Source organism: Ursus arctos, unplaced genomic scaffold (genome assembly GCF_023065955.2).
Source record: "Ursus arctos isolate Adak ecotype North America unplaced genomic scaffold, UrsArc2.0 scaffold_22, whole genome shotgun sequence".
NCBI lineage: Eukaryota > Metazoa > Chordata > Mammalia > Carnivora > Ursidae > Ursus > Ursus arctos.
The window spans coordinates 49,833,718-49,856,630 of record NW_026622897.1 but is presented as its reverse complement, the minus strand read 5'-3'; the positions used below and the strand labels follow the sequence as shown (position 1 = coordinate 49,856,630).

Genomic DNA, 22,913 nt, shown 5'->3' with positions numbered 1-22,913 from the left:
CTGTGGGGCATCTCTGTTATTTTCCAACTTGGCTCACCACGGCCAAACGTCAAGTTGATCTGTCCCCTTATGCTTTGGCATCAACCCAAACGAAAAGATACCATGCTCTCCGGAGACCCAAAACCCTGCAACACTGACTTGTCAGGTTTGGGGGTTGCCAGCAATGCATATGAAGAGATTTTTATTTTTAAAGTTTTGGATGCTGTGAGGTTTTTTTGTTTTGTTTTGTTTTTTCCTCCTATGGTCTTTTTAATGACTTCACAAGGAAGCTTCCTGGGTTAATGTAAGATGCTTAGTTCTATTGGAAGCAAGTTAATAAAAGGGAAATTAAATCCCATATAATACAAATGGAAATAAAATATTTAATAGTGTCGTGACAAATAGTAAGCGACTGTGGGCAGAGTGGGGAGAGCGTAGGATTTGGAGAGCAAGTTGCCATCCTGGCCCTGCCCTTACTAACTGCACAACTCTGGGCAAGCCAATTCAACCCTCCAAGCCTCAGTTTCTTCATCTGTAAAGTTGAGATCAACATATGTAGTGTCTAAGGTTCTTGTGAAGATTAAACACACGCAGCAAAGAGCCAAGCGTGGTCTCCAACACACAGTAGGCGCGCTCTGAGTACGTGTTGAATGAATAAATAGATGGGAACGTGAAGTGTCACACTCCAAACAGAAACCTGATTCTGGAAGAAGGCAGACTGCTAAAGAAGGAAGAGCCCAAGCTTTGGAGTCTGTCGGATATAAATTCAAGTCCTAGCTTTTCTCTTGCCATCCCTGAACCTTAATTTCCTCCTCTGCAATAGGGGGTGATTGTAAAAATAGGAATAATCACCTCACTGAGTTATCTAGAGGCTTAAAGAATATATTTAATGCGCTTCGTAAACCGCACCACTGAATTATATTTTAGCTACTGGTATATATCCACCTACTTCACTCAATACTGGGGTCAGCAAGGCTACCCACCCCCAGGGGAGCCAGGACCAGAAACAACATTACCTTCAAATTCTGGATCTCCGCATGGGAGAGAAAAACTGTTCTTTCTGAAAACAGCTGCCCTATTTTATTCCCAAACTTGCTCGGTTTCAGTGGTGTGTGTGTGTGTGTGTGTGTATAAATGTAAATGCATCCAGTTCAGAGAGAGCTCAGTCAACATCAGGTTTTTCTGTGTATATATTCATGTATACAGTTATTAAAGTGCTTTTAGATTTTTTTCAAGGCAGAAGATAAACTCGTTTAATTTAAATCATCAGCTGGATTGCATTAAATGGAGGCAAAAGCAAAAATGTACACAATACAGCCATTTGTTAAATTAAACGCAATTATTCCTCCTGTTACTTAATTACAAACAGACATAAATACTCGGGATTCTGACATCTCAGATCTTCTTAAATTCTAGATCTGCATTTCAACATGTAACGAAGGGAGGGTCGTATTCCAATCCGTGTGTTAAGCAAACCTGAGAGTTACAGTTGTATACTGGGACCATAATGAGTTCACTAAAACAAGACCCAAACTTTGAATTAACCTGCCAAGACAAATTACACCTCACAGCTCACAGGTAACAATCAGAGACAGCTGAGACTCAATGCCGCGGACTCTTGGGGAGAGAGGGATTAATAGCAACATCAGAATCCGTCTGTTTTTGTATTAAAGAAAAAAGAAAAAAAAGGTATTCGTTAAACAATCACTGTAGCTTGAAGGAAGGCAGACAAGTCCAAAAGGCAGCAAGAGAAAGGTGGAAGAGGAAGGAGGGTGGAAGAGAATATTAGCAACTTCCACTGACTGGGTGCTTACAGGGCCAAAGCCTGTGCTAGGCATTTTGAATCTGCTCTGAAGTTCCCAACGGGGATTGCTATTATTATTTCATTTTCCATATAAGAAAAATGAGGCTCAGGGAGGTGGTGAGACTGTCGTCACAGAGCTAATGTGGGGCAGTAACGGGAGGAACGAAGGGAAAGCAGTGTTCACGAGGCAGCGGTTCTCACAGCTTAGTTGACAGACCCCTGGAATCAGGAATCTGGGCTCTGTCTAAGGCTCAGTGGGTCATAATTCCTGGGGGCAGGGCCCAGGAATCGGAATTTTAAACCAGCTTCCTGGGTGCCGCTTTGCACAACCATGTTTGGGACCACTTCTAAGATAGCATAACCCCCTGCTCCTCCAGATGTGGTCCACGATGGGCCCCACTGGTATCACCGCATGCCGGTTACAAGCGTAGAGTCTGAGAAGCCACCTGTGGCAGTCGGGTCTGCAGTGTAACAAGACATCGGATGGTTCAGAGAACTCCGAGAAGCACAGGATAGCCTATCTGCTCTAAGAGATACTCTAGGGCTAAGGGAGGTGAAGGCAGACTTCATCATTAAGCTAAGAACAGGAGACCAGAGGGAAAAGCAAGACCACCGCCTGAGTTATGGCAACAGGTTAGCAAGCTCTGACAAGCCGAGAGTTGGCAAAGGCACCTGACTGTACCTACATTTTACTTCTCTGAGAGGCACATCCTAATTAAAAGGAGCTTTCTTTGGGGTTTATATTAATATTCTTTCATATTTATGCTCAGTTATTAAAAATAAAGAATTCTGATTGTAAGAGATCTCAGTTCTGAGCAGGCACGACTGTGAGCCGTGCCTAAGAGAAGTCGTGAGGCCAGGAAGCTGTAACTCAGACTCTGCCGCTAAGGACTCGATAATCCACGCTGCTAAAACGAAACCACCGTGCCCAGGAGGAGAAAAGAAACAGGGCCAGGAGCCTGGCAAACCCCGCCCCCTGGCAGCCTCACTGAGGCTGAGGACCACAACTGGCTCTCCGGCGATGGGACGGGGCCGCGGCCACAGCCTCCAGCTCACCAGTAACCAGCCAGCTGGCCCGGGGGGCTGCGCAGAGGGAGCGCCAGGCTCCAGCTCACGGCCTCAGTGACTGCGGGACCCTGCACGTCGGGGCCCGGGCTGGGTGTCGGGGGGCAGGGAAGATTATGGGGAAGTGCTCGCCCTCTGGGCCCTCGGAGACCAGCAGCGAGGGCAGACACTTCCAGATCACGGAAGGCACAACGCGCTATCGCCTCCCTGGGAGCTGACGTAGCCGGATGGCCTCCACTGCCCTCATTTTGCCAGGACGGAGACCACAGAGCCTGCAGGGACAGCAGAAGGGTATAAACCATGCCCGCTTTTAGTGGGAAGGTAGTCTCTGCCTTGACACTAACGGCAAAATTGCAAATGAGAGGAAAATGGCCTGAACGTGATGACTGCTATTTAGAAGGAGAAGCCAGGGTTTTGAGGGAGTTTTAGGGACCAAGGACCAGATTCAGAGGTTTTTATTTAATTTCATTTTCCATGTCACAGAGACTCCCAGCCAAGGACTGAGACAGGGTTTCGAGGGTAACTCTATACCACATAAAGCTTTTCATTAAGCAGAAACCCTATTTCCAAGCATTCTGGCTAGTGGCGTTTCATTTTCTGTTTTATTTTCCTGCGGGGGATTTTGTCTCTAGGCTATGTCATAATGCTTCCAATAGAAACTCAGAATAAATGTTTTCTGACCTGAACCCCTGAGACCACTGTGTCCTAAGGCCATCTGAGGAGGAGACAAATTCTATGGGATATGCAGGTAAAGAAGAGAAATTCCTTAGAACAAGATGCCCCAGACACTGGTAGGCTTGGGGGGTGGCCCAGGGGCTCACTCTGAACTGAGAGCTGTGGCCCTGTTCCATGATGAGGGACAGAGAAGGTGGTAAGCCCTACGCCAAACATAGGCGCTCGCTGTCTGTCAGAGATCAAGACGTCTCTGTTCTCAACAGAACCCCAGTCTGACTGATTACGTTGTTCATCGAGGCCTTCGCTCTGCCATTCTCATTCTCTGAGCCTTCATCTTCCTTTCTCAACTGCCAGGGATTGTTAGCTCCAAAGGCAAAACAAACAAACACTCAGAAACAAAAACCCAAATCACAAATCCATGAGTTGAGCCAAGGAAGCTATAAAGACAAACACAGGTGTGGGAGAGAAGTGACAAGAAGAGATGTTGCCTCCGTGTGGCTGGTCAGACAGGGTTCCTGTCTCGTTGTCACTTCTACCCCTTGGTTTCAATGTAGCAGCTGGTCCACAGTTAACACAAGAAAGGCAGTGGGCAACAACAGCCCAGAATGGCCTGCCAGCCCCTCCTGTCACTCCTCCCTTCCTTCATTTCCCTGATTCCCACACCCATCCCTGTCCAGCAAGCCCAGGCAGGATGGACTCATGCCAGACTCCAGGTGGCATTGACAGCTGTGAGCAAGACACATCCCCTTGTTGGCTCGAATCCTCAGGATCCCTGGTGTCCTTCCACCCAAAGAGACAAGATCCCACAGACCCCAGGGGGCTGGAGGCTCCTTACCAATGGCAGTGGTGAGAAAAGAAACCACTTCAGACTCCTTCCCGTCATTGTAAAAAGCCAGGTGCCAGATTCCTGAATCCAAATACTGGATGAAGCCTGTCTCGTGACTAGATGGGGGGACGACTCCCCGAGATTGGCGCTGGGGTCCCTCCAGGCTCCGTGCCTCCTGGGTCAGGAGCCTTCTTCCATCCAGCAGCTCTACAAAGTCAAACTGAAGTACAAAGAGCATAATTAGCAGCGTGTCTGCCTCACCACAGTGCTAGCCTCCTTCACACCTGTCTGGGGAGCACACAAGAAACCCAACCTGAGAACAGGCAAAAAGGCTAAAGCCACATGAAGGTGGATCAACCAACTTCGACTCCTTCCCAGACCCCTGTTTTACATGGTAACAGTCTCCAGATTCCTTTGTGAGTGCAGCATAATTAGTGAATTATTTTTTAGTCTCATTTTTCTTTAATTTGGTGTATACGTGTGCAGTCTTCATCTGGCTGAGTCTGTATCAAGACGAGCATGCTTTCCCAATGATGGGCACGTCGTGATCAGAAACCCGGCCATTTAATGACTGGACCCCAACTCTGTGCAAGGGATGGTGAGAATCCCAGGGCTCAAGGACTGGGACTGGAGCACTGGATGTGCCTTAAATGTCAGTCAAGTCCAAAGGAAAATTTGATTTCTATCTATCTTCCTGTTATCAATGATCCTTTTTAAATGTTCCAGTTTCAGGGAGCAGTTTTAGGGGAACTAAACTGGATTAGCTCAAAATTCCAATAATTGCATGCCATGTCAGATACGCTGCTGAATGACCTGAACCTGCTAATGTGAGGCTCAAGAGAAGTGAGTCACACGGTATAATAACAGGTCGGTGGTTAAGTCCTACTGGTCTACCAGCAAGCAAACTGAGCAATTAAATGTTTCCTGGCTATCCTATCCATCTATCTACCTACCTATCTATGTTGTAAAAAACCAAGATATCTATTCTATTTCATGTATAAATAAAATCCAGGACTAGGATCACTGTGCTACAAAGAAATCAGGGGTGCAGGCTCTATTTTCCTATGACTCCACCACCAGCAAATACATCTGTGTAGCTTTCGCCTGGAAATCTTCCATAACGACTGGGGCTAGGAAGGCTGCACGTGGCCTGGGATGTCTGATGGATGCCTCTGATTTCTGTTACCCCAATCCCAGGGCTGGGACGACCTTACCTTACCAAGTCTGTTCTTTACCCATCACGACTGGTAACAGGTCAATCATCCTGGATGAGTTGTCAGGTGTTTCTGTCACGTGTGTGTGTCAGAGTAACCATGAACCCCCAAAGGACAGAAGGGATGTAAGAGACTAGGGAAGAGGCATGTACTCTGAGCCAGATCCTGCACTAGCTGCCTTATAAATGTTCTTCTAGATTCTCTATAACAGCCCTGTAAAGTGGATATTGGTGTCGCCACTGGAGAGATTAGAAACTTGCTCTGAGTGGATGAGTACCAGGCTGGAGGCTTCATAGCTGATAATGAGAAGATTCAAACTCAAGTCTGTCTGACTCTAAAGTGCCTGCTTTTCTCTTTAGGTTACACGTCTTGTATCATTTAACATAGGTGACTGGGTAACAGTAGAAAGGCTATTCGAATATTTCCTAAAATTCCCTATTCTTAGGGTGCCTGGGTGGCTGAGTTGGGTAAGCGTCTGCCTTCGGCTCAGGTCATGATCCCAGGGTCCTGGGATCAAGCTCCCTGCTCAGTGGGTGGCGAGTCTGCTTCTCTCTCTCCCTCTGCCTCTGTGATCTCTCTCTCTCTCTCAAATAAATAAATAAAATTAAAAAAAAATTCCCTCTTCTTAAAAAACCCCAGGGATGGAATCCTACTCATCAGAAAGGTAGGGTTTTAGAGGGCAAATGGAGGAATAGGCTCTAAAATACGTGAAATGCCCCTCTAGATCAAGGCTCCAGGTAGAAGCGTTAGGTTTCCTGACTTGAGGTTAAGATGTGAGGCAGGAGCCCCTGGAAGTCAGCAGGGGATGTGGCGTTCTGGTTACCTGTGTATGTGAAGGAGGAAGGCCTTTTCTGCCATAAATGCCAACCAGCGCTGCCTTTCCCAGAGACACATTGAATTTCAGATGCACAGGATGGTCTATGAACACCTGAGATCTCCAGAAAGTGCCAGGAGGAATCTTCTGGGAAGCTCGTCTCCCCACGTCGATTTCTCCAGAGTCTATAAAACTGTCCTCTGGAAAGAAACTACTGGACTTTCCTACCAAGACACAGAGAAGGGAAGACAAAGACAGCAGAGTTAGCCACAAGTGACACGTGGACTCAGAGCCCCTGAGCCGCAGGACTCCCCTGGGCCTTGCGCTTCTCTCTACGGTGTTCCACTGCCAGCCCCCACCGCCACTCCCCATGGAGGAGTAAGAACGTCCAGAACTTTTTTTTTCCAGTGATGCTCAAATTGTTCTGCTAAAAATATGCATTCTTCCAAAGCAGTATGGGTCCTCCCCAAGGGCCATCTGTATACTGCATAATTCCACAGCTTGTTAAGACATATTTTGATCCCCAAAATAATCATTTGCAGTCACAGGAGAATAACTCTGTGTGTGTGTGTGTGTGTGTGTGTGTGTGTGTGTGTAAAACATGCATGCTAAAATAGGAAGGATAGTGCGAACAAGGTGTTGTTATTAAATTTCTAACTCAGAATCGTTCCCCCAGCAGTGGGAAGCATGATCTGAGTGGAAGAGGTATTTTCCAAGTCTATGTGTTTATGTATAATTGGAAACCAAATTCTGGGGCTAAGACACGTAGATGGGGGTTTATGTTGGGAACAGGAGTAGGGTTGGAGAAGATGAAAAACGGGGGTACTTCTGAAGGGAGGGAATATTTCTGCAAAATGCTTCTTAGTCTTGGATGGAGGTCTCTGAATATCATTTTTGTGCTAAAATAGGGGAGGGATGTAACGCTAAGGAAATTTCTCAAGTTCAGGCACAAAGCCTATGACATACCTGGAAATTCGACCCCGGGTCCCTGACCCTTCAGGTTGCAGGGGACGGACTTAGAAATATGGTCCCTTGCCCATTTCTGTCACCAATCAGGAGTGTGACAGCTTTCTGGGGGCACCCGGTGTGCCAGGAGGAAGGCGGTTTATCAAACTTCCTCTATTCAGTAATTAAGCACATTCACATGTGAAAACTATAAACCCGACTTCCTGCCCGACATCAGCCTTCTGTGCAGTTGGGAGGGGACAGAAGGAGGTGACAGGGATGTTAGAGGACCACCCTTAGGACATTGACAAGCCAAACTCAAGCCAGCAGCCTACATCCTATTTGTCATAAGGAAGCACCCCTTGGGTATCCTAGTTCCAAGATTTGCTGTTTTGTTAGAGATGTTCCAAGAGACACTTTAGAGAACAAGAATCCATTTGTAAAGAAAACACGTTTGTGGGAACTTTTTTATAAAAGGCATTTGGGGAATAAGAAATTAAAATGTCTCTTTTCCCCTAGCTTTGTAAGATTCCTTACAAAGCACATTTGATGCTGAAATGGAGCTTGGCAGGCCATTGTTGTAGTCATAAAATATTTTACTGTTTTAAATAATAAAATTCAATTTAAATGTTAAACTTCTCCATATGTTATCATTCCTTTATAAACTCCGAGGCAGAAACATCAGGTTTTTAGCTTCAAACCATTAAATGTTATTTTAATTAAAAATATGCCAACAAAAAAAGTTAAAATGCATGCGCTCAATAAAAGCACCACTAGTATTCTGTCATTAGCACGGGAAAGAGCGTGCATTTGATTCCTTTATGGAAGGAATGTGCCCCAGACTTTTACCTTGAAAATGCAGACACACACAAACCACCACACTGTGGTTCAAAGTTCAAAGACAGAAGCCAAATTCACAAAGCATTAGGATGGAAGAGAATTACTTTCACGTTCTTATCTGATTTGGGGGCTCCGGATACCACAATTCTTTTGTAGTCTAGGTAGAAAAGAGCATACCCTTTAGCTTCTAATTCTGCTAAGGATGCAGAACTATGAGTTTCCTCCTAGAAACTGCACAGAAATAAGCCCGAGACTGCTAATTCCAAGGACTCATTTCCTTTGTGAGTAGGTGGGAGTCAGAGCTGATGGGATTTCAGAATTGTCTGCATTCAAACAATTCCTATGTCTAAGAATAAATAACGAATGCTTCCCCCACATTTTGGCATGCTGTTAGGAGCACCCTGCCTGGTTCATTTTCCCCTCTAGTGAGCATGTTTTTAGGAAAGAGCTCCTCCCTCAGCTAAGTTCTGAGCCTCACAGTTCAGAGGCCAGCCCAGAGACTCTCTCCAGAGGTCTGCCGGCCCAGAGGCACAAATAAGTTGGCTCTTACCCCGAGGAGTGGTAAAAGGGGAATATTCTTTTCTAGCATTCTAGTATTTCACCAATGTGGGCCAAAATGGTAGGAAATAATTATCACTGGTGTGAATGCAATCAAATAAAAACAGTAAATTCTGTTCTAGGGCACACCCCTCACCAGGACCTTGACTCTCCTGGCTGTCTGTGAGGGCTGCTTGGGCTTCAGTTCAAAAGTGACCTTCGTGCCAAGTCACCCTGTCCAGATTCTTAGGGAAGGGACCACAGCCTAGCCTGAAGGTGATGTTTTTGAGGGAAAAGAGGTTCCCCATCTAGGGACTTAACCTTTAACATTCCTCTACTCTGGTCCCCAGTGGTCCCCACACTGGACTAATGACATAGGGATGGGATGGGGGCTTTGGATGGGAAAGAGCTACAGCCTACCGAGCACTTCTGCCTAGTGGGAAAGAGACACGAGACTGACTGGGCCAGCAGCTGTTCAGAGTGAAGCCACACTCACCCCTTCCTGCCTTCCTCTTCGCAGATGCTGCAACCTAAGACTCTTTGTTCTTAATTCTGAGCACCAAGCGGTGAGCACTAGCATAGAAACTATCCCCTACACAGCAAGACCCACCAATGGTGGAGTAATGAGTGATGGCAGAGGGTGGAAGGAGAAAAGTCCTGTGTATAGAATTCTTTTCGTCCCTACCCATATTCTGAAAAATAATAATGATGACAACAGCAGCAGCAATAGGAGCAGTAGTAGTAATAGTAATAAAGGCAGCAGTAGAAGTAGCTGTCATTTACTGCTCTGAGCACATGCTGGGCCCCTTTATGTACACTGGGTCAGTTAATTCTCACACTAATAAGATGTATGTACGGAGGCTCGGAATGCTTAAAAAACCATTCAGAGATAAAGCCATTTGGGGTTTCTTTTCATCTACTAGAATATGGCTTCTTAAAGCATTACATTGGTAAATGGTTAATTAAAACTCTTCAAAGATACTCTCAATGGTGGCAGAGTGCACTGACCCTCTTTAAGAGCAAGAGTCCAACTTAACTCACCGTCCCAGCGGCTAACCATCAAGGCTAGCCCAGGTAGATCCAAGGCTCACTGAGCGTCATGGGGTACAAAAAGTTGACAATTTTTATGAAGTAGGAACCCACAAACAGGACCCAGAGTTAAAGGGCAAGAGTTGGTGTCTCAAAACATGTCTAAAAAGGATACTACAACACAATCGATGGGGGTCCCCAGAGATGTAACGAACAATACCAAGAGTTTAACTAAGAATGAGGAACCCCCAAGAGCACGATCAGGTTTCACAAGGCAAGTTTTACTGGTAACAGTCCTGTTCTTTGTAAAGATACACAGATTCAGGCTTCCTCTAGCAATGGCCGTACAAATACGCAATCACTATAAAACAAATTTCTCAGCAAACTTCTTGAAATGATGGGATGGCTCAGCCAAAGGAGGGAGACTTGGAAGAGCTGAAATTCCATGCACTTCCCAGTCCTAGTCCTCACTTTCCTGAACTGAGACCCATCTATACAGGTTTTAAATTCCCAACCAACTAACATTCTCCCCCTCCCTCCACCTTTCTGGTTCTTTTCAATGCAATAACTTGCACAAAGAATCCTTTAGTTTCCTTAGCAACTGTTGGAAATTTATTTGGTTATCAAAATAAGCTGTTCCATTTTGGAGAGCCCAGCTGAGCCTGCGTGCAGCAATTTCCATGGTTTAAACTGATGGGCAATTTTGATTTCACTGCAGAAAGAAGAAAATGCTATCCCTAAGCCCACCAATTCAACCATCAGAAATGCTTGTTTATTCAATGCTTCCCCCCCCCTCTTTTCCATTAATGCATAACATAAGTTCTTGTGGCTTTACTTCGAAAAGCTGCCGTATTTGGTTTCCATCCCATGACACCCTGAAAAGGTAACGGCCATTTGAACAGCCACTTTGGAAATACAGTGTAAATTGCAGTTTGATGTTACTCTCAAAGACATGATGAACATTTAAAATACTGGGCTCATCATAAATTTCATTTGTATAATTAAAGAATATATATCCTTTAAAAATATTCAAAAATGCCCCAATTATTTACAGGGTCTTTGTGGGGAAAAAATTACTTAGTCTGGATTTCTGAGATTCTAATAACTGACATGGAATGGCTTGGGATTTGAGTGGATGAGAAGAAAGAAGTCTACTTGTTGAGGTCTTACCATCCTGGTTCTTCTAGATGAAGAAACGAAGGCCAAAAAAAGAAGGAGTAATCAGCATGAGTTAACAAAGCCAATAAATGTCAGGGCCAGGATTCAAACCCTCGACAGTCTGGCTCCAAGGCCCATTTATCTTCTTTCCATCATGTCACATTGCTTCTCCCATCTCCGTAAACCAGGGCTCTAATCTTAATTCTGGAATCAGCTCTCCTCTCTGATACCCTCAGAAGGGACAGGAAATATGCATTCACATCAGTGTTAAAGACTTTTCCCCTCAAGATATGTCTAAGGAAGTAGATTTTTAACATTACAATTAAAAACATAAACTGTGTAGACATTGGTTTGACCAGGGCAAAAGAAATTAAGAACCATGTGGTCTCACAGAAACTGTAGGAAGCTTTGTCCTCTGTTTTTCCAGACTGATGTATTTTTTGTCACAGTAATTGCTTTTGATGCTGACCACTTTCCAGCACTGCACTGCATTTTAGGGGTTTGTAAACAGGATTTCCATTTGCATTAGTAATGACAGATAATCCCTTTAAGCAAAAATACTCCAATTAAAGTAAACCAATAAGCTGGTGCAATTTTATTTTGTCTCTTATCTGCACCTCCTGCTCCTTGGGTAAAACAAAACAAAACCTAAAAAAGCCACAAACTAATTTCATTAGAATGGGAGATTTCAGATAGATCCAACTCCTGTTTAGAGAATGTTTGATAGAGATCACGGAGGAAAGAAAATACATTTTGCTAAATGAGACCTTTTCCCAATGCCTTGAGGGTTAAACATATCTTAAATCTGCATTTGTACATGCTGATCTAAAGACTGTCCACATTTATGGTATTCATGTATGGCATCTGACACTGTAAACCGACAAGGGAATCACAAGCCGACAGGCAGGACCATGGACAGGGCTGACCTGGAAAAAGATTCGCGAGAGCCATCTGGTTAGTCTGATGATTCTATTACCAATTTCATATGTAGGACTTATGAATTAGAACAGACCTTGGAGATAATTTAGCTCAATAGCCTCCTTTCAGTGAGAAGGAAAATGAAGCTCAGAAAGTCTTTCAAGGGATTTGCTGAAGGCCAACTCAAGTGGCAGCAGCTGGAATTGAACTCAGAGGTCTTGACTCCTAACCCGGAGCTCTTCCCGTGGCCCTACCCATGCTCCCTCCATATTCTATTAAAGGGCAAAGAAAGTGTAAATTATTCAGTGTTTCAAGTCTTAAAGAATTTGTAAAGGAGAAGACTGGAATTGCCCCTAGGAAAAGTAGGCAGAAGTTCTGGTTTGGCTCCATGGAAATGCTCTCATTCTTACTTTCCTTAAGGACCATAGGTCAAGAACTGGTTTTGTTGGAACAATACAGAGAACATTAGCATTGCCCCTGTGCAAGGATGACATGCAAATTCATGAAGCTTTCCATATTTAGAAAAAAAAAAAGAGTTGATTTCAGCCTTCGGGATCATTCGGAGGTTCTGAGTAGCTACTTCAACAAAGCATATGGTACCCTGTTAAGCAAACTGACTCCTGGAAGGCAAATCCTTAAAGGGACAGGGAAGCTCAGAAGCTAAGACCCCAAAGTTAACTGAGATGAGAGAAAAGAAGATATAAGCAGTAAAGGTTGGAGGCAGATATGACCACTTTGCTGATAGGTTAACACCCAAAAGATAAAGCAGGGCACAGCAGGTCCAGGAGAGGGAGGCTCACACCTGCCCAGAATGACAATGAGACTGGCTCATTAGCTCAGTCATATTTCCTATTACCATTTTTGTAGGTCTGTGCCACTCTTGGCTGATAGTGAAGACATCTGTGTCAATGGCATGTTAGCTCTTCAAGAAATTCAAAACATGGGTCTACCAATGTCCCGTTTAAGAATGCCAAACTCCAAATGTCACCACCGCTTCCACCATTGATGGAGAAATGTTTGTGTCTTGCGTACAACGGGATTTTTCATCTATATCTCCTTCAGAGTCTTGTAACCATTGGGTGAGTCAGGTAGGACAACTTTTGGAGACAGCAAGAGCTCTGGAGTCATCCACACCTGGACTCATATGCCAAGCTCCATTATTTACTGGCTATGCGGCTCTGGTCAAGTCACTTAATTAGTGTAACCCTTAGTTTTTGCACCTAAAATGGGTACAAGTAATTATACTTACCTCACAGGATCTCTGTGAGGATTAAATGTGAAATGCTCTTGACAAAAAGCTTTGAACCAAACAAACTGTACAAACACCAGATGAGGAAACTGGTGGTCAGGAAAATTAAGTGACTTGCTTAAGGTCACATGGTTGGCAAATGCTAGAATACCTCGACTGGTGTTTCCATTACACCTCAAGGGTCCAAGGGTATTTCAATGACAACATACCATCTACCCGCTTCACCACATCCCCTCCTGGAGATGCCCGTTCATTCCCATCAGGTTGCTCCAGAAGAGCTCGTCTTGATGCCACACAATCAAAGCCAGCCACCCCAGCAGTGTGAAAGCCCATGATGCTTCCCTCAAGGCATGAGATGGGATACCGCTGAGTGCCATGAGTGCTGCCCAAGCCCCGCTATGAGCTCACAGTGACAAGGAGCTGAGATGGAGACACAGGTGGACTGGCAGCCGGCGTGGAGTGCAGAGAGATGGAGGGAGCGCCAGAGCATGGAGCTGTGAGTCAGGCACATGAGGCGCATAATGAAGATCTCTTCGGTTCAAAGGCAGACACAGAGGACTCACGACACGGACAACACAGCAACCCTACCTTCTGTGGCTCCTTTGCCTTTCCTGTCAGGGATCTCTAACCCAGTGCCCCCTGATGGATACAGGGAGACGTCCGTTGGCACAGGCCAACTGCTGGCTGTGTCCTCCGTGATCTCATACATCTGCCCCTCCATCGGCTGCAGGTGCCAGTTTAGGCCAAACAGGTGCATGGCTGTGGTGAGCAATGAGAAAAGTCATCTTTTTCTGCCGGAGGTGGAAATGGAACTCCCAAGCCACAGGGGAGGGTGGGTGGGGTGGGGAGCACAGGGATTCAGTTCAGCTCAGTTCAACAAATAGCCCCTGAAGAGGGCTTTTGCAGTGCCAAGCCCGACATGGGGGACTGGGGCCTGGAGATGCTCAGGGCACAGACCGTGCCCTTGAGGGCTTGCAGTCTGGAGGAACTGGGAGAGGGGCAGGGATTGGAGGGGGTTCAGGAGTCTTGGCCTTTTGCTTCAAAAGATAAATAATCTAGGGCGAAAGTTTGCAACTTGTATCACAAAGGGTTAATTTCATTAATATAAAAATAATTCCTACAAATAATAAGCAAAGTCCAACAGCTCAGTAGGCATATGATATGAACTATAAACACAGACTTTACAGAATAAGAAATACAATTGGCTCTCAATCATATGAAGACTCTTGGTATCACTCATAATAGGAGAAATGTACGTTAAACTTTGAAATACTATTTTTCACATATGCTTTGGCAAAGATGAAAAAGGTTAAAATTATACAGCACTGACAGAGAACAGGAAATAAGCACTCTCATTCTTTGTTGGCGTGAGCGTAAGTTGGTACAAACCCTATGAAGGACAATTTGAAAAAAGCTATCGAATTTATAATAAACAGACCCTTTACCCTGGGACTTAAAGGTTCCCAGGGTTTCTAGAAAATTCTAGAAATCTCTCCTCCAGATATACTCACATACATACTAAATGATGTACATACAAGGTTATTCACTGCAATACTGCTTGTAGTAGCAAAATATTGGAAACCAGTCCATTAATAAGGGGATAGATAAGTTACCATAACTTTTATGGTTACTATGCAACCATAAAAAAGTGTGTGGAAGCTCTTTGTATTTTTCTGAATAGTATATCTGAATGCAGAACACTGTAAGTGAAATACTATCTTTGGGTTAAAAAACATCCTGTATATGTATAGAATGCTTCTGAAAGATGTCAAAGACATTGGTTACAGCAGGTGCAGCCTAAGATAGAAAGAGATGCTAAGGATCAGGGATAGGAGAGATCTTTCACTGTGTCTCTGTTGTACTTTTTTATTTTGTAGCATGTACATGTGTTTCTGTTTTAAAAACATGTTCCCAAGGTAGCAACTGCTAAATAGTCTTGTGCAACAATCTAGAAGAGACCGTAAGACGCCAAAGAATGGACCTGTCCCTTAACATCCACAATGCCTGAAAAGGCTAGGAAGCTTGTTTCCAAAAAGGTTTGTAATCTAGTACAAAATGTCTGTTTAAATCCTGTCTTAGGATTCGAGACTTGTTAATCGTTCCTATTTACGTCTTCAGGGAGGCCTGCCCTGATTCCTCACCTACACTCCAGTCCCTGACTCCCCCAGTAACCTGTATGCAATATCACTGCTTTGTTGTACCGATGAACATTTTCTAGAAGCCCACTCTGTACCAGGACCTACGGCTGACTCCAGAGAACCAGGATGTAATTAGACAGTGCTTGCTTCCATGAGCTCATAGTCAAGTAGGGAAGATGGACAAAGAACTAAATCTGCTCAGAAGGACTAGAAGGCTCCGAGGAGGGGGTAACTGACCCACTAAGAGGGCCAGAGGAACCCAGGGAAGGATATACAGAGATATGAAGCCCATAGGCATTAGGTTTACTGGGGACCAACCGCATGCCAGGAAGTGCCCTGGGAAATTTGTATACATCACATCTAATCCTTAAGGAAGCTCTGCCAGACCCAATGTGCAGATGTGCACGTTAAGGCTCGGAAGGTTAAGATACTTATAAAACTCTGCTTCATTGAGTGCCTATCGCATGCCAGGCATTGTACTAAGAGCAGTAAATGCAATATTTCCTTTGAGTCTCACAAAAATCCTGAAAGGTGAGTATTAATAACCCCATTTTACAGATGAAGAAACTAAGACACAATGACATCGATTAACATGTGGAAGGTGACATGGCTCACATGTGGCACAGTCTAGACTGGAATCCACAACTATTCAAACTCTGAAATCAGACACCAGCATTCTTTCTGGCCGGAAGCCCAGGCTCCGCCCACTGGCTTTAGGGAGCAAGGCAGGCGGGCGTTATAAAGACATCCGCTTTCACACACAGAGCAGCCTGCCAGGCTCGTGACAGAGGATCCCGTGAGGAGGACAGAGTGTTGTGTTGCTTGGTCGGTTTGTGGAAGGGGTCACTGACGGGGGTCTGGAGGGGCTTTGTGGCCGCCCTCAAGACACAAATAACTGTGTAGAGGAGACCAGAACAGCACATCCTTCAGGCTTGTAGTCCCAACACGAGCCACCCAGGGAACGCACTCAAGTCTGACTCCGTCGGGTCGGGGTGCTCCGTAACAGAAACGGAAAAATCTGACCCTTTGCTTTCTCCTTGGTTACTGCCGGAAAGGGGAAAGTGTGCTGGACCAGGGGGACGAAACTGGTTTGGAATCCTAACTGTTGTCACCTAGCTGCATCCAAGAAGTGGGGAGAAAATTCGTTGAAAGAAGTACTGTGTCATAGGAGATCACATATGGCAAAGCACTTTGTAGACTGTACGTATGCGTACTGCTGCCTTTTATTCAGACTGTTGATAAGAATGATAAGAGAGCAGCCGACGTTTTTTGAGCGTATGTTAGGTTCTGGGCACTAAAAGAGGTGTTTTACCCGGCTCTCGGCTCTCTCTGTGTAGTTGTCAATAATAATAAAAGTTCACTTGTCTGAAAGAAGTGAAAACTCTGCTCTTTCCAAGGCTGAACTAGCTCGCATTTCTGCTTACCTCCTTACTGTTTTAATCTATATATTGGCAACTCCAAAGGTAACGGAGAAAGTGTTTGAACTGAGGACACCTCGGATACGTGCGGTTAAATGAACAGCGCTTCTTTCCCCATTAGAATCAATTATCTCATCTAACTGCAAAAGTGCTGTCTTGTTAAAGGTCACGAGAATTAAGTAATCCCAGAATGAACAGAACTCTCACAGCTTTGTGAAGAGAAACATTTTTATTGTCAAAGCTTTCTCTTATTTTTAACAAGATGAAAAACCAACTCCTTGCTTAAAAAAAAAAATATGCTGAGGGGGAAGAAAAGCCAGTGGAAAAGTATTATAGGTGAAAATGATCACAAGATCTCATGTCCCAGAGAAGTTAATTAGGGCAGGACAGCTCACAGCTGGTGGGGGGAAGATGTTGACCTAGAGCTTCCTCTCGGCCTCATCCCCCCCACCACCCCCCATGACCCACAATCACAGCTGTGAGTCTGGCCGTTCCCTCTGCTCCTTCTCACCACCTGGGAAAGCAAAGTTCTGGATGCAATGCAAACCTGGGCTCTCTTGGAAGACGCAGTCATCCAAAAACAGTTTTGGAGGCTTGTAGGTAGGAAAGTGAGCACGGGGCCACCAAGACTGGGCTCCCAAACGCTGGGTGGAAGGTAGTATTTAGAGAGAGAAGCGGGATGATGTGGAGACAGAGATGTGAAGTTCAACCAGTAACTCATTTTACAGCCAAAAAAGAGACCCTTACTCTCTGACCCAGGGTCTTAAATACAGTCATGCCGGAGGGCCCTCAATTCCCTTACTGTAGTGTGTGGTGGGGGGCTGATTCCATAGCTGCAGGTCACGGAACAGGGGAAGCGAGAAGGAGCAATCCGCTTTGCTCTCTTCTTCCCAAAGGACAGAACACACGCTCGGCCACACACTGTCCAAGGAACACAGAAGCTCAAGCAACCACTCTTCTTTTTCTTTGAAAACAATCACAAGAGTAATAGCTGCTCCAAACTTGCAGTCATTTGAGCGTGGACCGTGGACCCCACTTTCGGGCAAACAGCCGTGAGCAGTGGAATGTAGAAAAGGCGCCTCGGGTGACCCACCTCAAAATATGCATAGGCCCTAACAGACCAATGGGCTCCTTACAACCAGGCACAGTTACCAAAAAACGGAGACCGCCATGCATCACCACACCTCCTCAACTTCCACCTCGAAATACAGCCCCCACCCACTGCCTCCTTGCAGACAGCCTTTCCTCTGCCGTCCTGCCCCCACTCCCTTGGGGGTGGATTCAGTCAACTTCTACCTCCTCTGTTCTGCTTTGGGGGAATCCTCTTACCACCCTCGCAGCCACTGGCTTCAACCCGATTGTCGCCCCACCTTTGGGGGCCGTCATCTGATCGAGAACCCTCCCCCCCATTTAGACACCACTTGTACTACATGCTGAATACTTCATATTATCCAGTTTAATCCTCATGTAAAGATAGGTTGAAAAATCAATCCTGGAGAATGAACACAATGATAGTGGAATAACATTAAAACTACAGTGACAAACTCTGATTTCCTCAGAGAGGTAAACTAAATTACCCAATACCACCAATAGGCTGCCCAGCAAGACATAAGCAATGGCTAAGGAAATGCAAGCTCCGTCCTGACATTTTTAAGAAAAATACCCGATAGATGTTCAGACACTGAACCCCCCCCCCCCGCACCATCCCCCGCACCCGGCCAGCAGGAGGCAATTAACAAAGTCATGCAGGAGTCCCAATATAAGTACAGCAGCTAGTGTAAGTCTGAGACAAGTTTCAAAGTCAGGAGCCTGTGTTCCCGATCCAAGCTTCCTCTTTTCCATTGTTTTACTTTAAATAGAAGACAAAATATGGGCAACATAAAGCCACCAGCAAAAAACCAAACCAAATCAAAATGAAAAACAAAACTAAAAAAACCACCACCACAACCAAAAAACACCACAAAAATGGCTGACGTGCATGTCTGGGGGAACCATTGGTGATAATAACTGTTTCCTGGCCCACAGCTACCTGAATCTAAAGCTGCCTGGGGCAGGAAATGCATGCTTTCCAAACCATCTGAAATTAACAGCCATGGATCCAGAAAAGCTAAGACGTATAAGTGGCTTTCTCTAGCCTGCTCTAAGGATGAACCAGACCACTGAAAAATATAAGTTGTAATCATCATATTCCCTGTTTCCTGAGGAATTAATGGTAACCACTCACCACCCATGTATATCACAGGATTATAGAAATTACACTTTGTGGTTTGTATTTACAACTGTTTGTGCAAAACTCTCAAGTCCACTGAAAGTGACCTAAATAAGAAACTTGATACTGGTTTTCCCTTTAAACTACTTTGTAATTCCATGAAAAGGTGAAAACACGCTGAAGAGTTCAGAAAAAGGCTGTGGAAAGGTAGCGGGTTCACAGGATCACCCACACTGAAATGTTAATGATTTCTAGAAGCCAAGAGCTAGGGTGGGGGAAGTTTCTTATTCCCTCCGCTCTGGTCAATCTGATCCCAGGGTTGACATTTTCCAGTCGCCTTTTCCTGCCCAGCAAGACATAAGCGATGGCCAAGAAAGTACAAACTCCATCCTGACATTTTTAAGAAAAATGCTCAATAGATGTTCAGACACTGAAGCTGCACCCCTCCCCCCCCCCCAGACACCCAGCCAGCAGGAGACAATTAACAAAGTCATTATGCAGGAGTCGCCAACACAAGTATAGCAGAGTTTTCCTGTCACGGTGCATGCTTTCCTTCCTTCCAAAAATCTAATGCATGAACCCACTTGCATCTGTAAATTAGCAGCTCCAGGTAGTAACTAGAGAGGGTTATAACCACGAGGAACTGTTGATTCAACTGGCATTTCTGGTTTCAAAAGGCAGTGTGGGGGCGCCTGGGTGGCACAGCGGTTAAGCGTCTGCCTTCGGCTCAGGGCGTGATCCCGTCGTTCTGGGATCGAGCCCCGCATCGGGCTCCTCCGCTATGAGCCTGCTTCTTCCTCTCCCACTCCCCCTGCTTGTGTTCCCTCTCTCGCTGGCTGTCTCTATCTCTGTCAAGTGAATAAATAAAATCTTTAAAAAAAAAAAAAAAAGGCAGTGGGAACCAACCCAGTGATGCGGCTCCCCACTTTTCTGTTTTAGATTAGTGCTCGGTATTTTTTTGTTTTTGTTTTTTTAAAATAAATAATGTCATTTCTGTAAAATTTAAGTCATTGGAGTTCTTTGGCAATGGTCTTCTAGTGGGAAAACCAAAAAAACCAGAAAGACAGAACTGCAGCAACAAGGGGACAGAGTTTCATTCTCCAGGTCCCAGTCCTGGTTTTGCCACAAAGCCACAACATTCACAAGTTCCAAACCCAGAAGTTCAATACACAGGGCTGTAGGCTGCAGGGCAAGAGCAGAGAAACTGGAAGCAACCTAGATGTGTAAAAATAGAACGATTTAGCTGAATTATACTGCAGGTACTGGAAGGAATGCAACGCAAACATTATACAAAAATGACTATGACCACCAGCAGCGAGGGCAAATGCTGATGACATAACATGAAGAAATAAGAGGCAGGACATAAAATGGCAGTTTTTGCTGACTGCATCTCTGCAAAACCAGATATGCATATGAACAAAAAAATCTGAAGAGACGTACGTAAAAATGACATCAGACTTTGAATTATAATGGTAGGATTATGGATAGATTTTCTTCCCTCGTTTCCAAACTCACTTTAATGCTGTTTTACATGAAAGGGGAAGTTCTACAATGCAGTCTCAGGAGGAATAGTTAGAAAGGAAGGGTGACAGCACCCGGGGAGGAGATCCTCCTTTTGAGCACGTGACATGTGTCAGACCCTTAAGGAAGGGGAGTTACATATGTTATTTCATTCAATCCTTACATAAACCTTGAGAAAATTACTATTATTCTCATTTTCTGATGAAAGAACTGGAGGCTCAGAGAGGCTGCATGACTTGCCCAAAGATACTTCCCAGATGGGAAGTGATAAAATATCTAAACCCAGATCTGACTGGTTCCAAAGTCCAGGCTCTCCTCCTGATATGTCGCACTGCTAGTGAGTTACAATGCCTGAAACTAAATTAAAGATAATTCAAGGCAAAGCTTCTGTTGACAGCGTGGCCAGGTAAAGGGGCGTTCTTCTCGGGGACAAAGCATGGGGTCCCCCGTCCTTCCACATCCTGTCTACCAGAGGCATGGCTGACACCCACAGTCAAAGCTATGTACTTGTAGGTTCAAGTCTGGGTCTCTCCAGAGCACTCAGAGCTGGTTTTACTGGTTTGATGACTTTGGGAAATTTCACCTCTGAGTCTCTGTTTCCTTATCTGCAAAATGAGGCTAGTAGGATCTACCTCAAAGGACTAAATGAAACAATGCATGTAATTTGCTTAGAACTGCCATGCAATTTGCCGGGCACACAGTAGGAGCTCAGTAAATGGCAGATGTCTTCATCTTTGTCATTTTGCTACATTGATTTTCCTAATTGCTGTATCTGTGGGAAGATTTGTTTAAGCCAGCTGTTATATCACCTTTTTCTTCTTTCTGTATATTCCCTCTCATTCCCTTTCCGTGCCAACTGCGAATGTCTTTACACCGAGGGCCCCTTGCTATCATCCTTCCATTAGCTGACAGACTTTGGGCACAGGAACTAGAGATATTTGCCCAATGGATAAAACAGTTTTTAAAAGCAGAATCGCTATAAAGAAACCTGACAGGATCCCACTGGTGACTACGTGGGGCTAATTTTAAATCAAGTAAATATATTGCTTTTCTTCCTGTCGCCGGATAAACCTGACTGCAACAATCAGGGTTACTGTCTCTCACCCCCAAATTAAGTGTTTTCTGGAGAATGGACTCTGGTGCAGTTGATCATTTTTCTGCACCATGCAATGCTGTGGGGGAGGGTTTGCTGGAAGCTGCTCACTATTTCTGTAAATCAAGGTGGGAGGGTGTTGGGCACAGGTAAGAGGCTCAAGTGTAGCCCGCCTTAGACGTGGGAGACAGCACTGCCTGTCAACGCAGAGGAGAAACAGCAGCATAACCGGAGGGCCCCAGAAACTGTTGACACGGCAAATCGTGGGGGAACCAGAGCTGGAATCTAATTTGTACAGAATAAACTGGTACGATTGCAGTAACAGAATAAGAAAGCTATCTTTTCTGGGCACCCTTCACCCCGCAGGCTCTACTAAGACCTCTTCTATACATAACTAATTTAGGGGTTGGTCACCTCCAGCAACCCTTGGACCCGCCTCAGCCCCGTTACCTGACCTGTCCCTGCCCTACTCCCCAATGCCGTGCTGCTCCCCGAGACCCAGCCCGGAAGACGGGAGTGCACAAACGCCGCCGGGGTGAGCGCTTTGCCGCCGGCCAGCCCTGCGCTCCTTCTCTGGTTCTCGCCTTCGCAGTGATGTGACTTGGCTGCTGTGATTTGACTCTTCTGGGCCTCCGTTTCCTCATCTATCAAATGGTGACAATGATACTGAGTCCCAGGAGTGGTGAAGATACTGTATGAGCTTACGGTGCGTAATGTTTGCTCAAGTAGACGACCCTCTTTGTTCGTATCATTTTCATCATCATCACCACCATCATCGTAACTATATAGTGAGGTTTTCCCTGCAAAAGTGAGGTAAGGATATTTCTTGAGAGAATCGAGAAGCCCAAGATTTTGCTCCGATGTTGGGGGTGTTGCTAAGATGGCAGTTACAGTCACAGGAATCTGCCCCCCGCTCATGGCACAGGGGAGACCCAGACTTGACTAGAGCATCTGGGCAGAGCCTGGGACCGCGCTGAGCCCAAGTCTCCAGCTTCCGGCGTCAGATCTTCCCACTAAATGCAGGAAAGCCATCCTCAAGGTTTGCTCTCCCATCAGGCACCGCAGTCCCGGATTAAAGGAGTTGTCTCCTCGAGCCTGAAGTAAAGCCCATGTGACAGGCTATGTGGGGCCACCATGAGGCCCGCCCTTCAGGCCTTTCATTTCTTCCCCTCAGCACCAGGCCCACGGGAGTGAAGAAGAGAGGGAGACAAGGAAGGGGGCAGACACAATTAGGATTATCATTAAAACAGTAACAGCTCCCAAGTATTAAAAGTGTACCATGGGCATGGCATAATGCTGGAGGAGTCACGTTTGTTGTATCATTTAATCTCACAACATTTTAAGAAAGATATTACTAACTCCATTTTACAGGTTAGGCACCTCAAAACACAGTGACGAAATAGACATCAATCTCATCTTGTAACTCCAGACAACCAAGGCTCGCTCCAGAATTATCTATGATTGCACCATGCATCCCGGCA

General features: G+C 45.3%; 1 protein-coding gene and 1 non-coding gene across 2 annotated transcripts in view; one reads left to right on the top strand and one right to left on the bottom strand.

Moving 5' to 3' along the window:
- TENM4 (teneurin transmembrane protein 4) overlaps positions 1-22,913 on the bottom strand; it is a 593,869-nt gene that overhangs the window by 180,486 nt on the left and 390,470 nt on the right. The window contains 3 exon segments of the mRNA XM_048217331.2: positions 4,359-4,569; positions 6,387-6,601; positions 13,642-13,812. Coding sequence (XP_048073288.2) covers positions 4,359-4,569; positions 6,387-6,601; positions 13,642-13,812 — 597 coding nt within the window.
- Positions 12,219-12,326, top strand: LOC113269537 (U6 spliceosomal RNA). Its single transcript, XR_003321470.2, has one exon. It is a non-coding gene; the product is annotated as a U6 spliceosomal RNA (small nuclear RNA).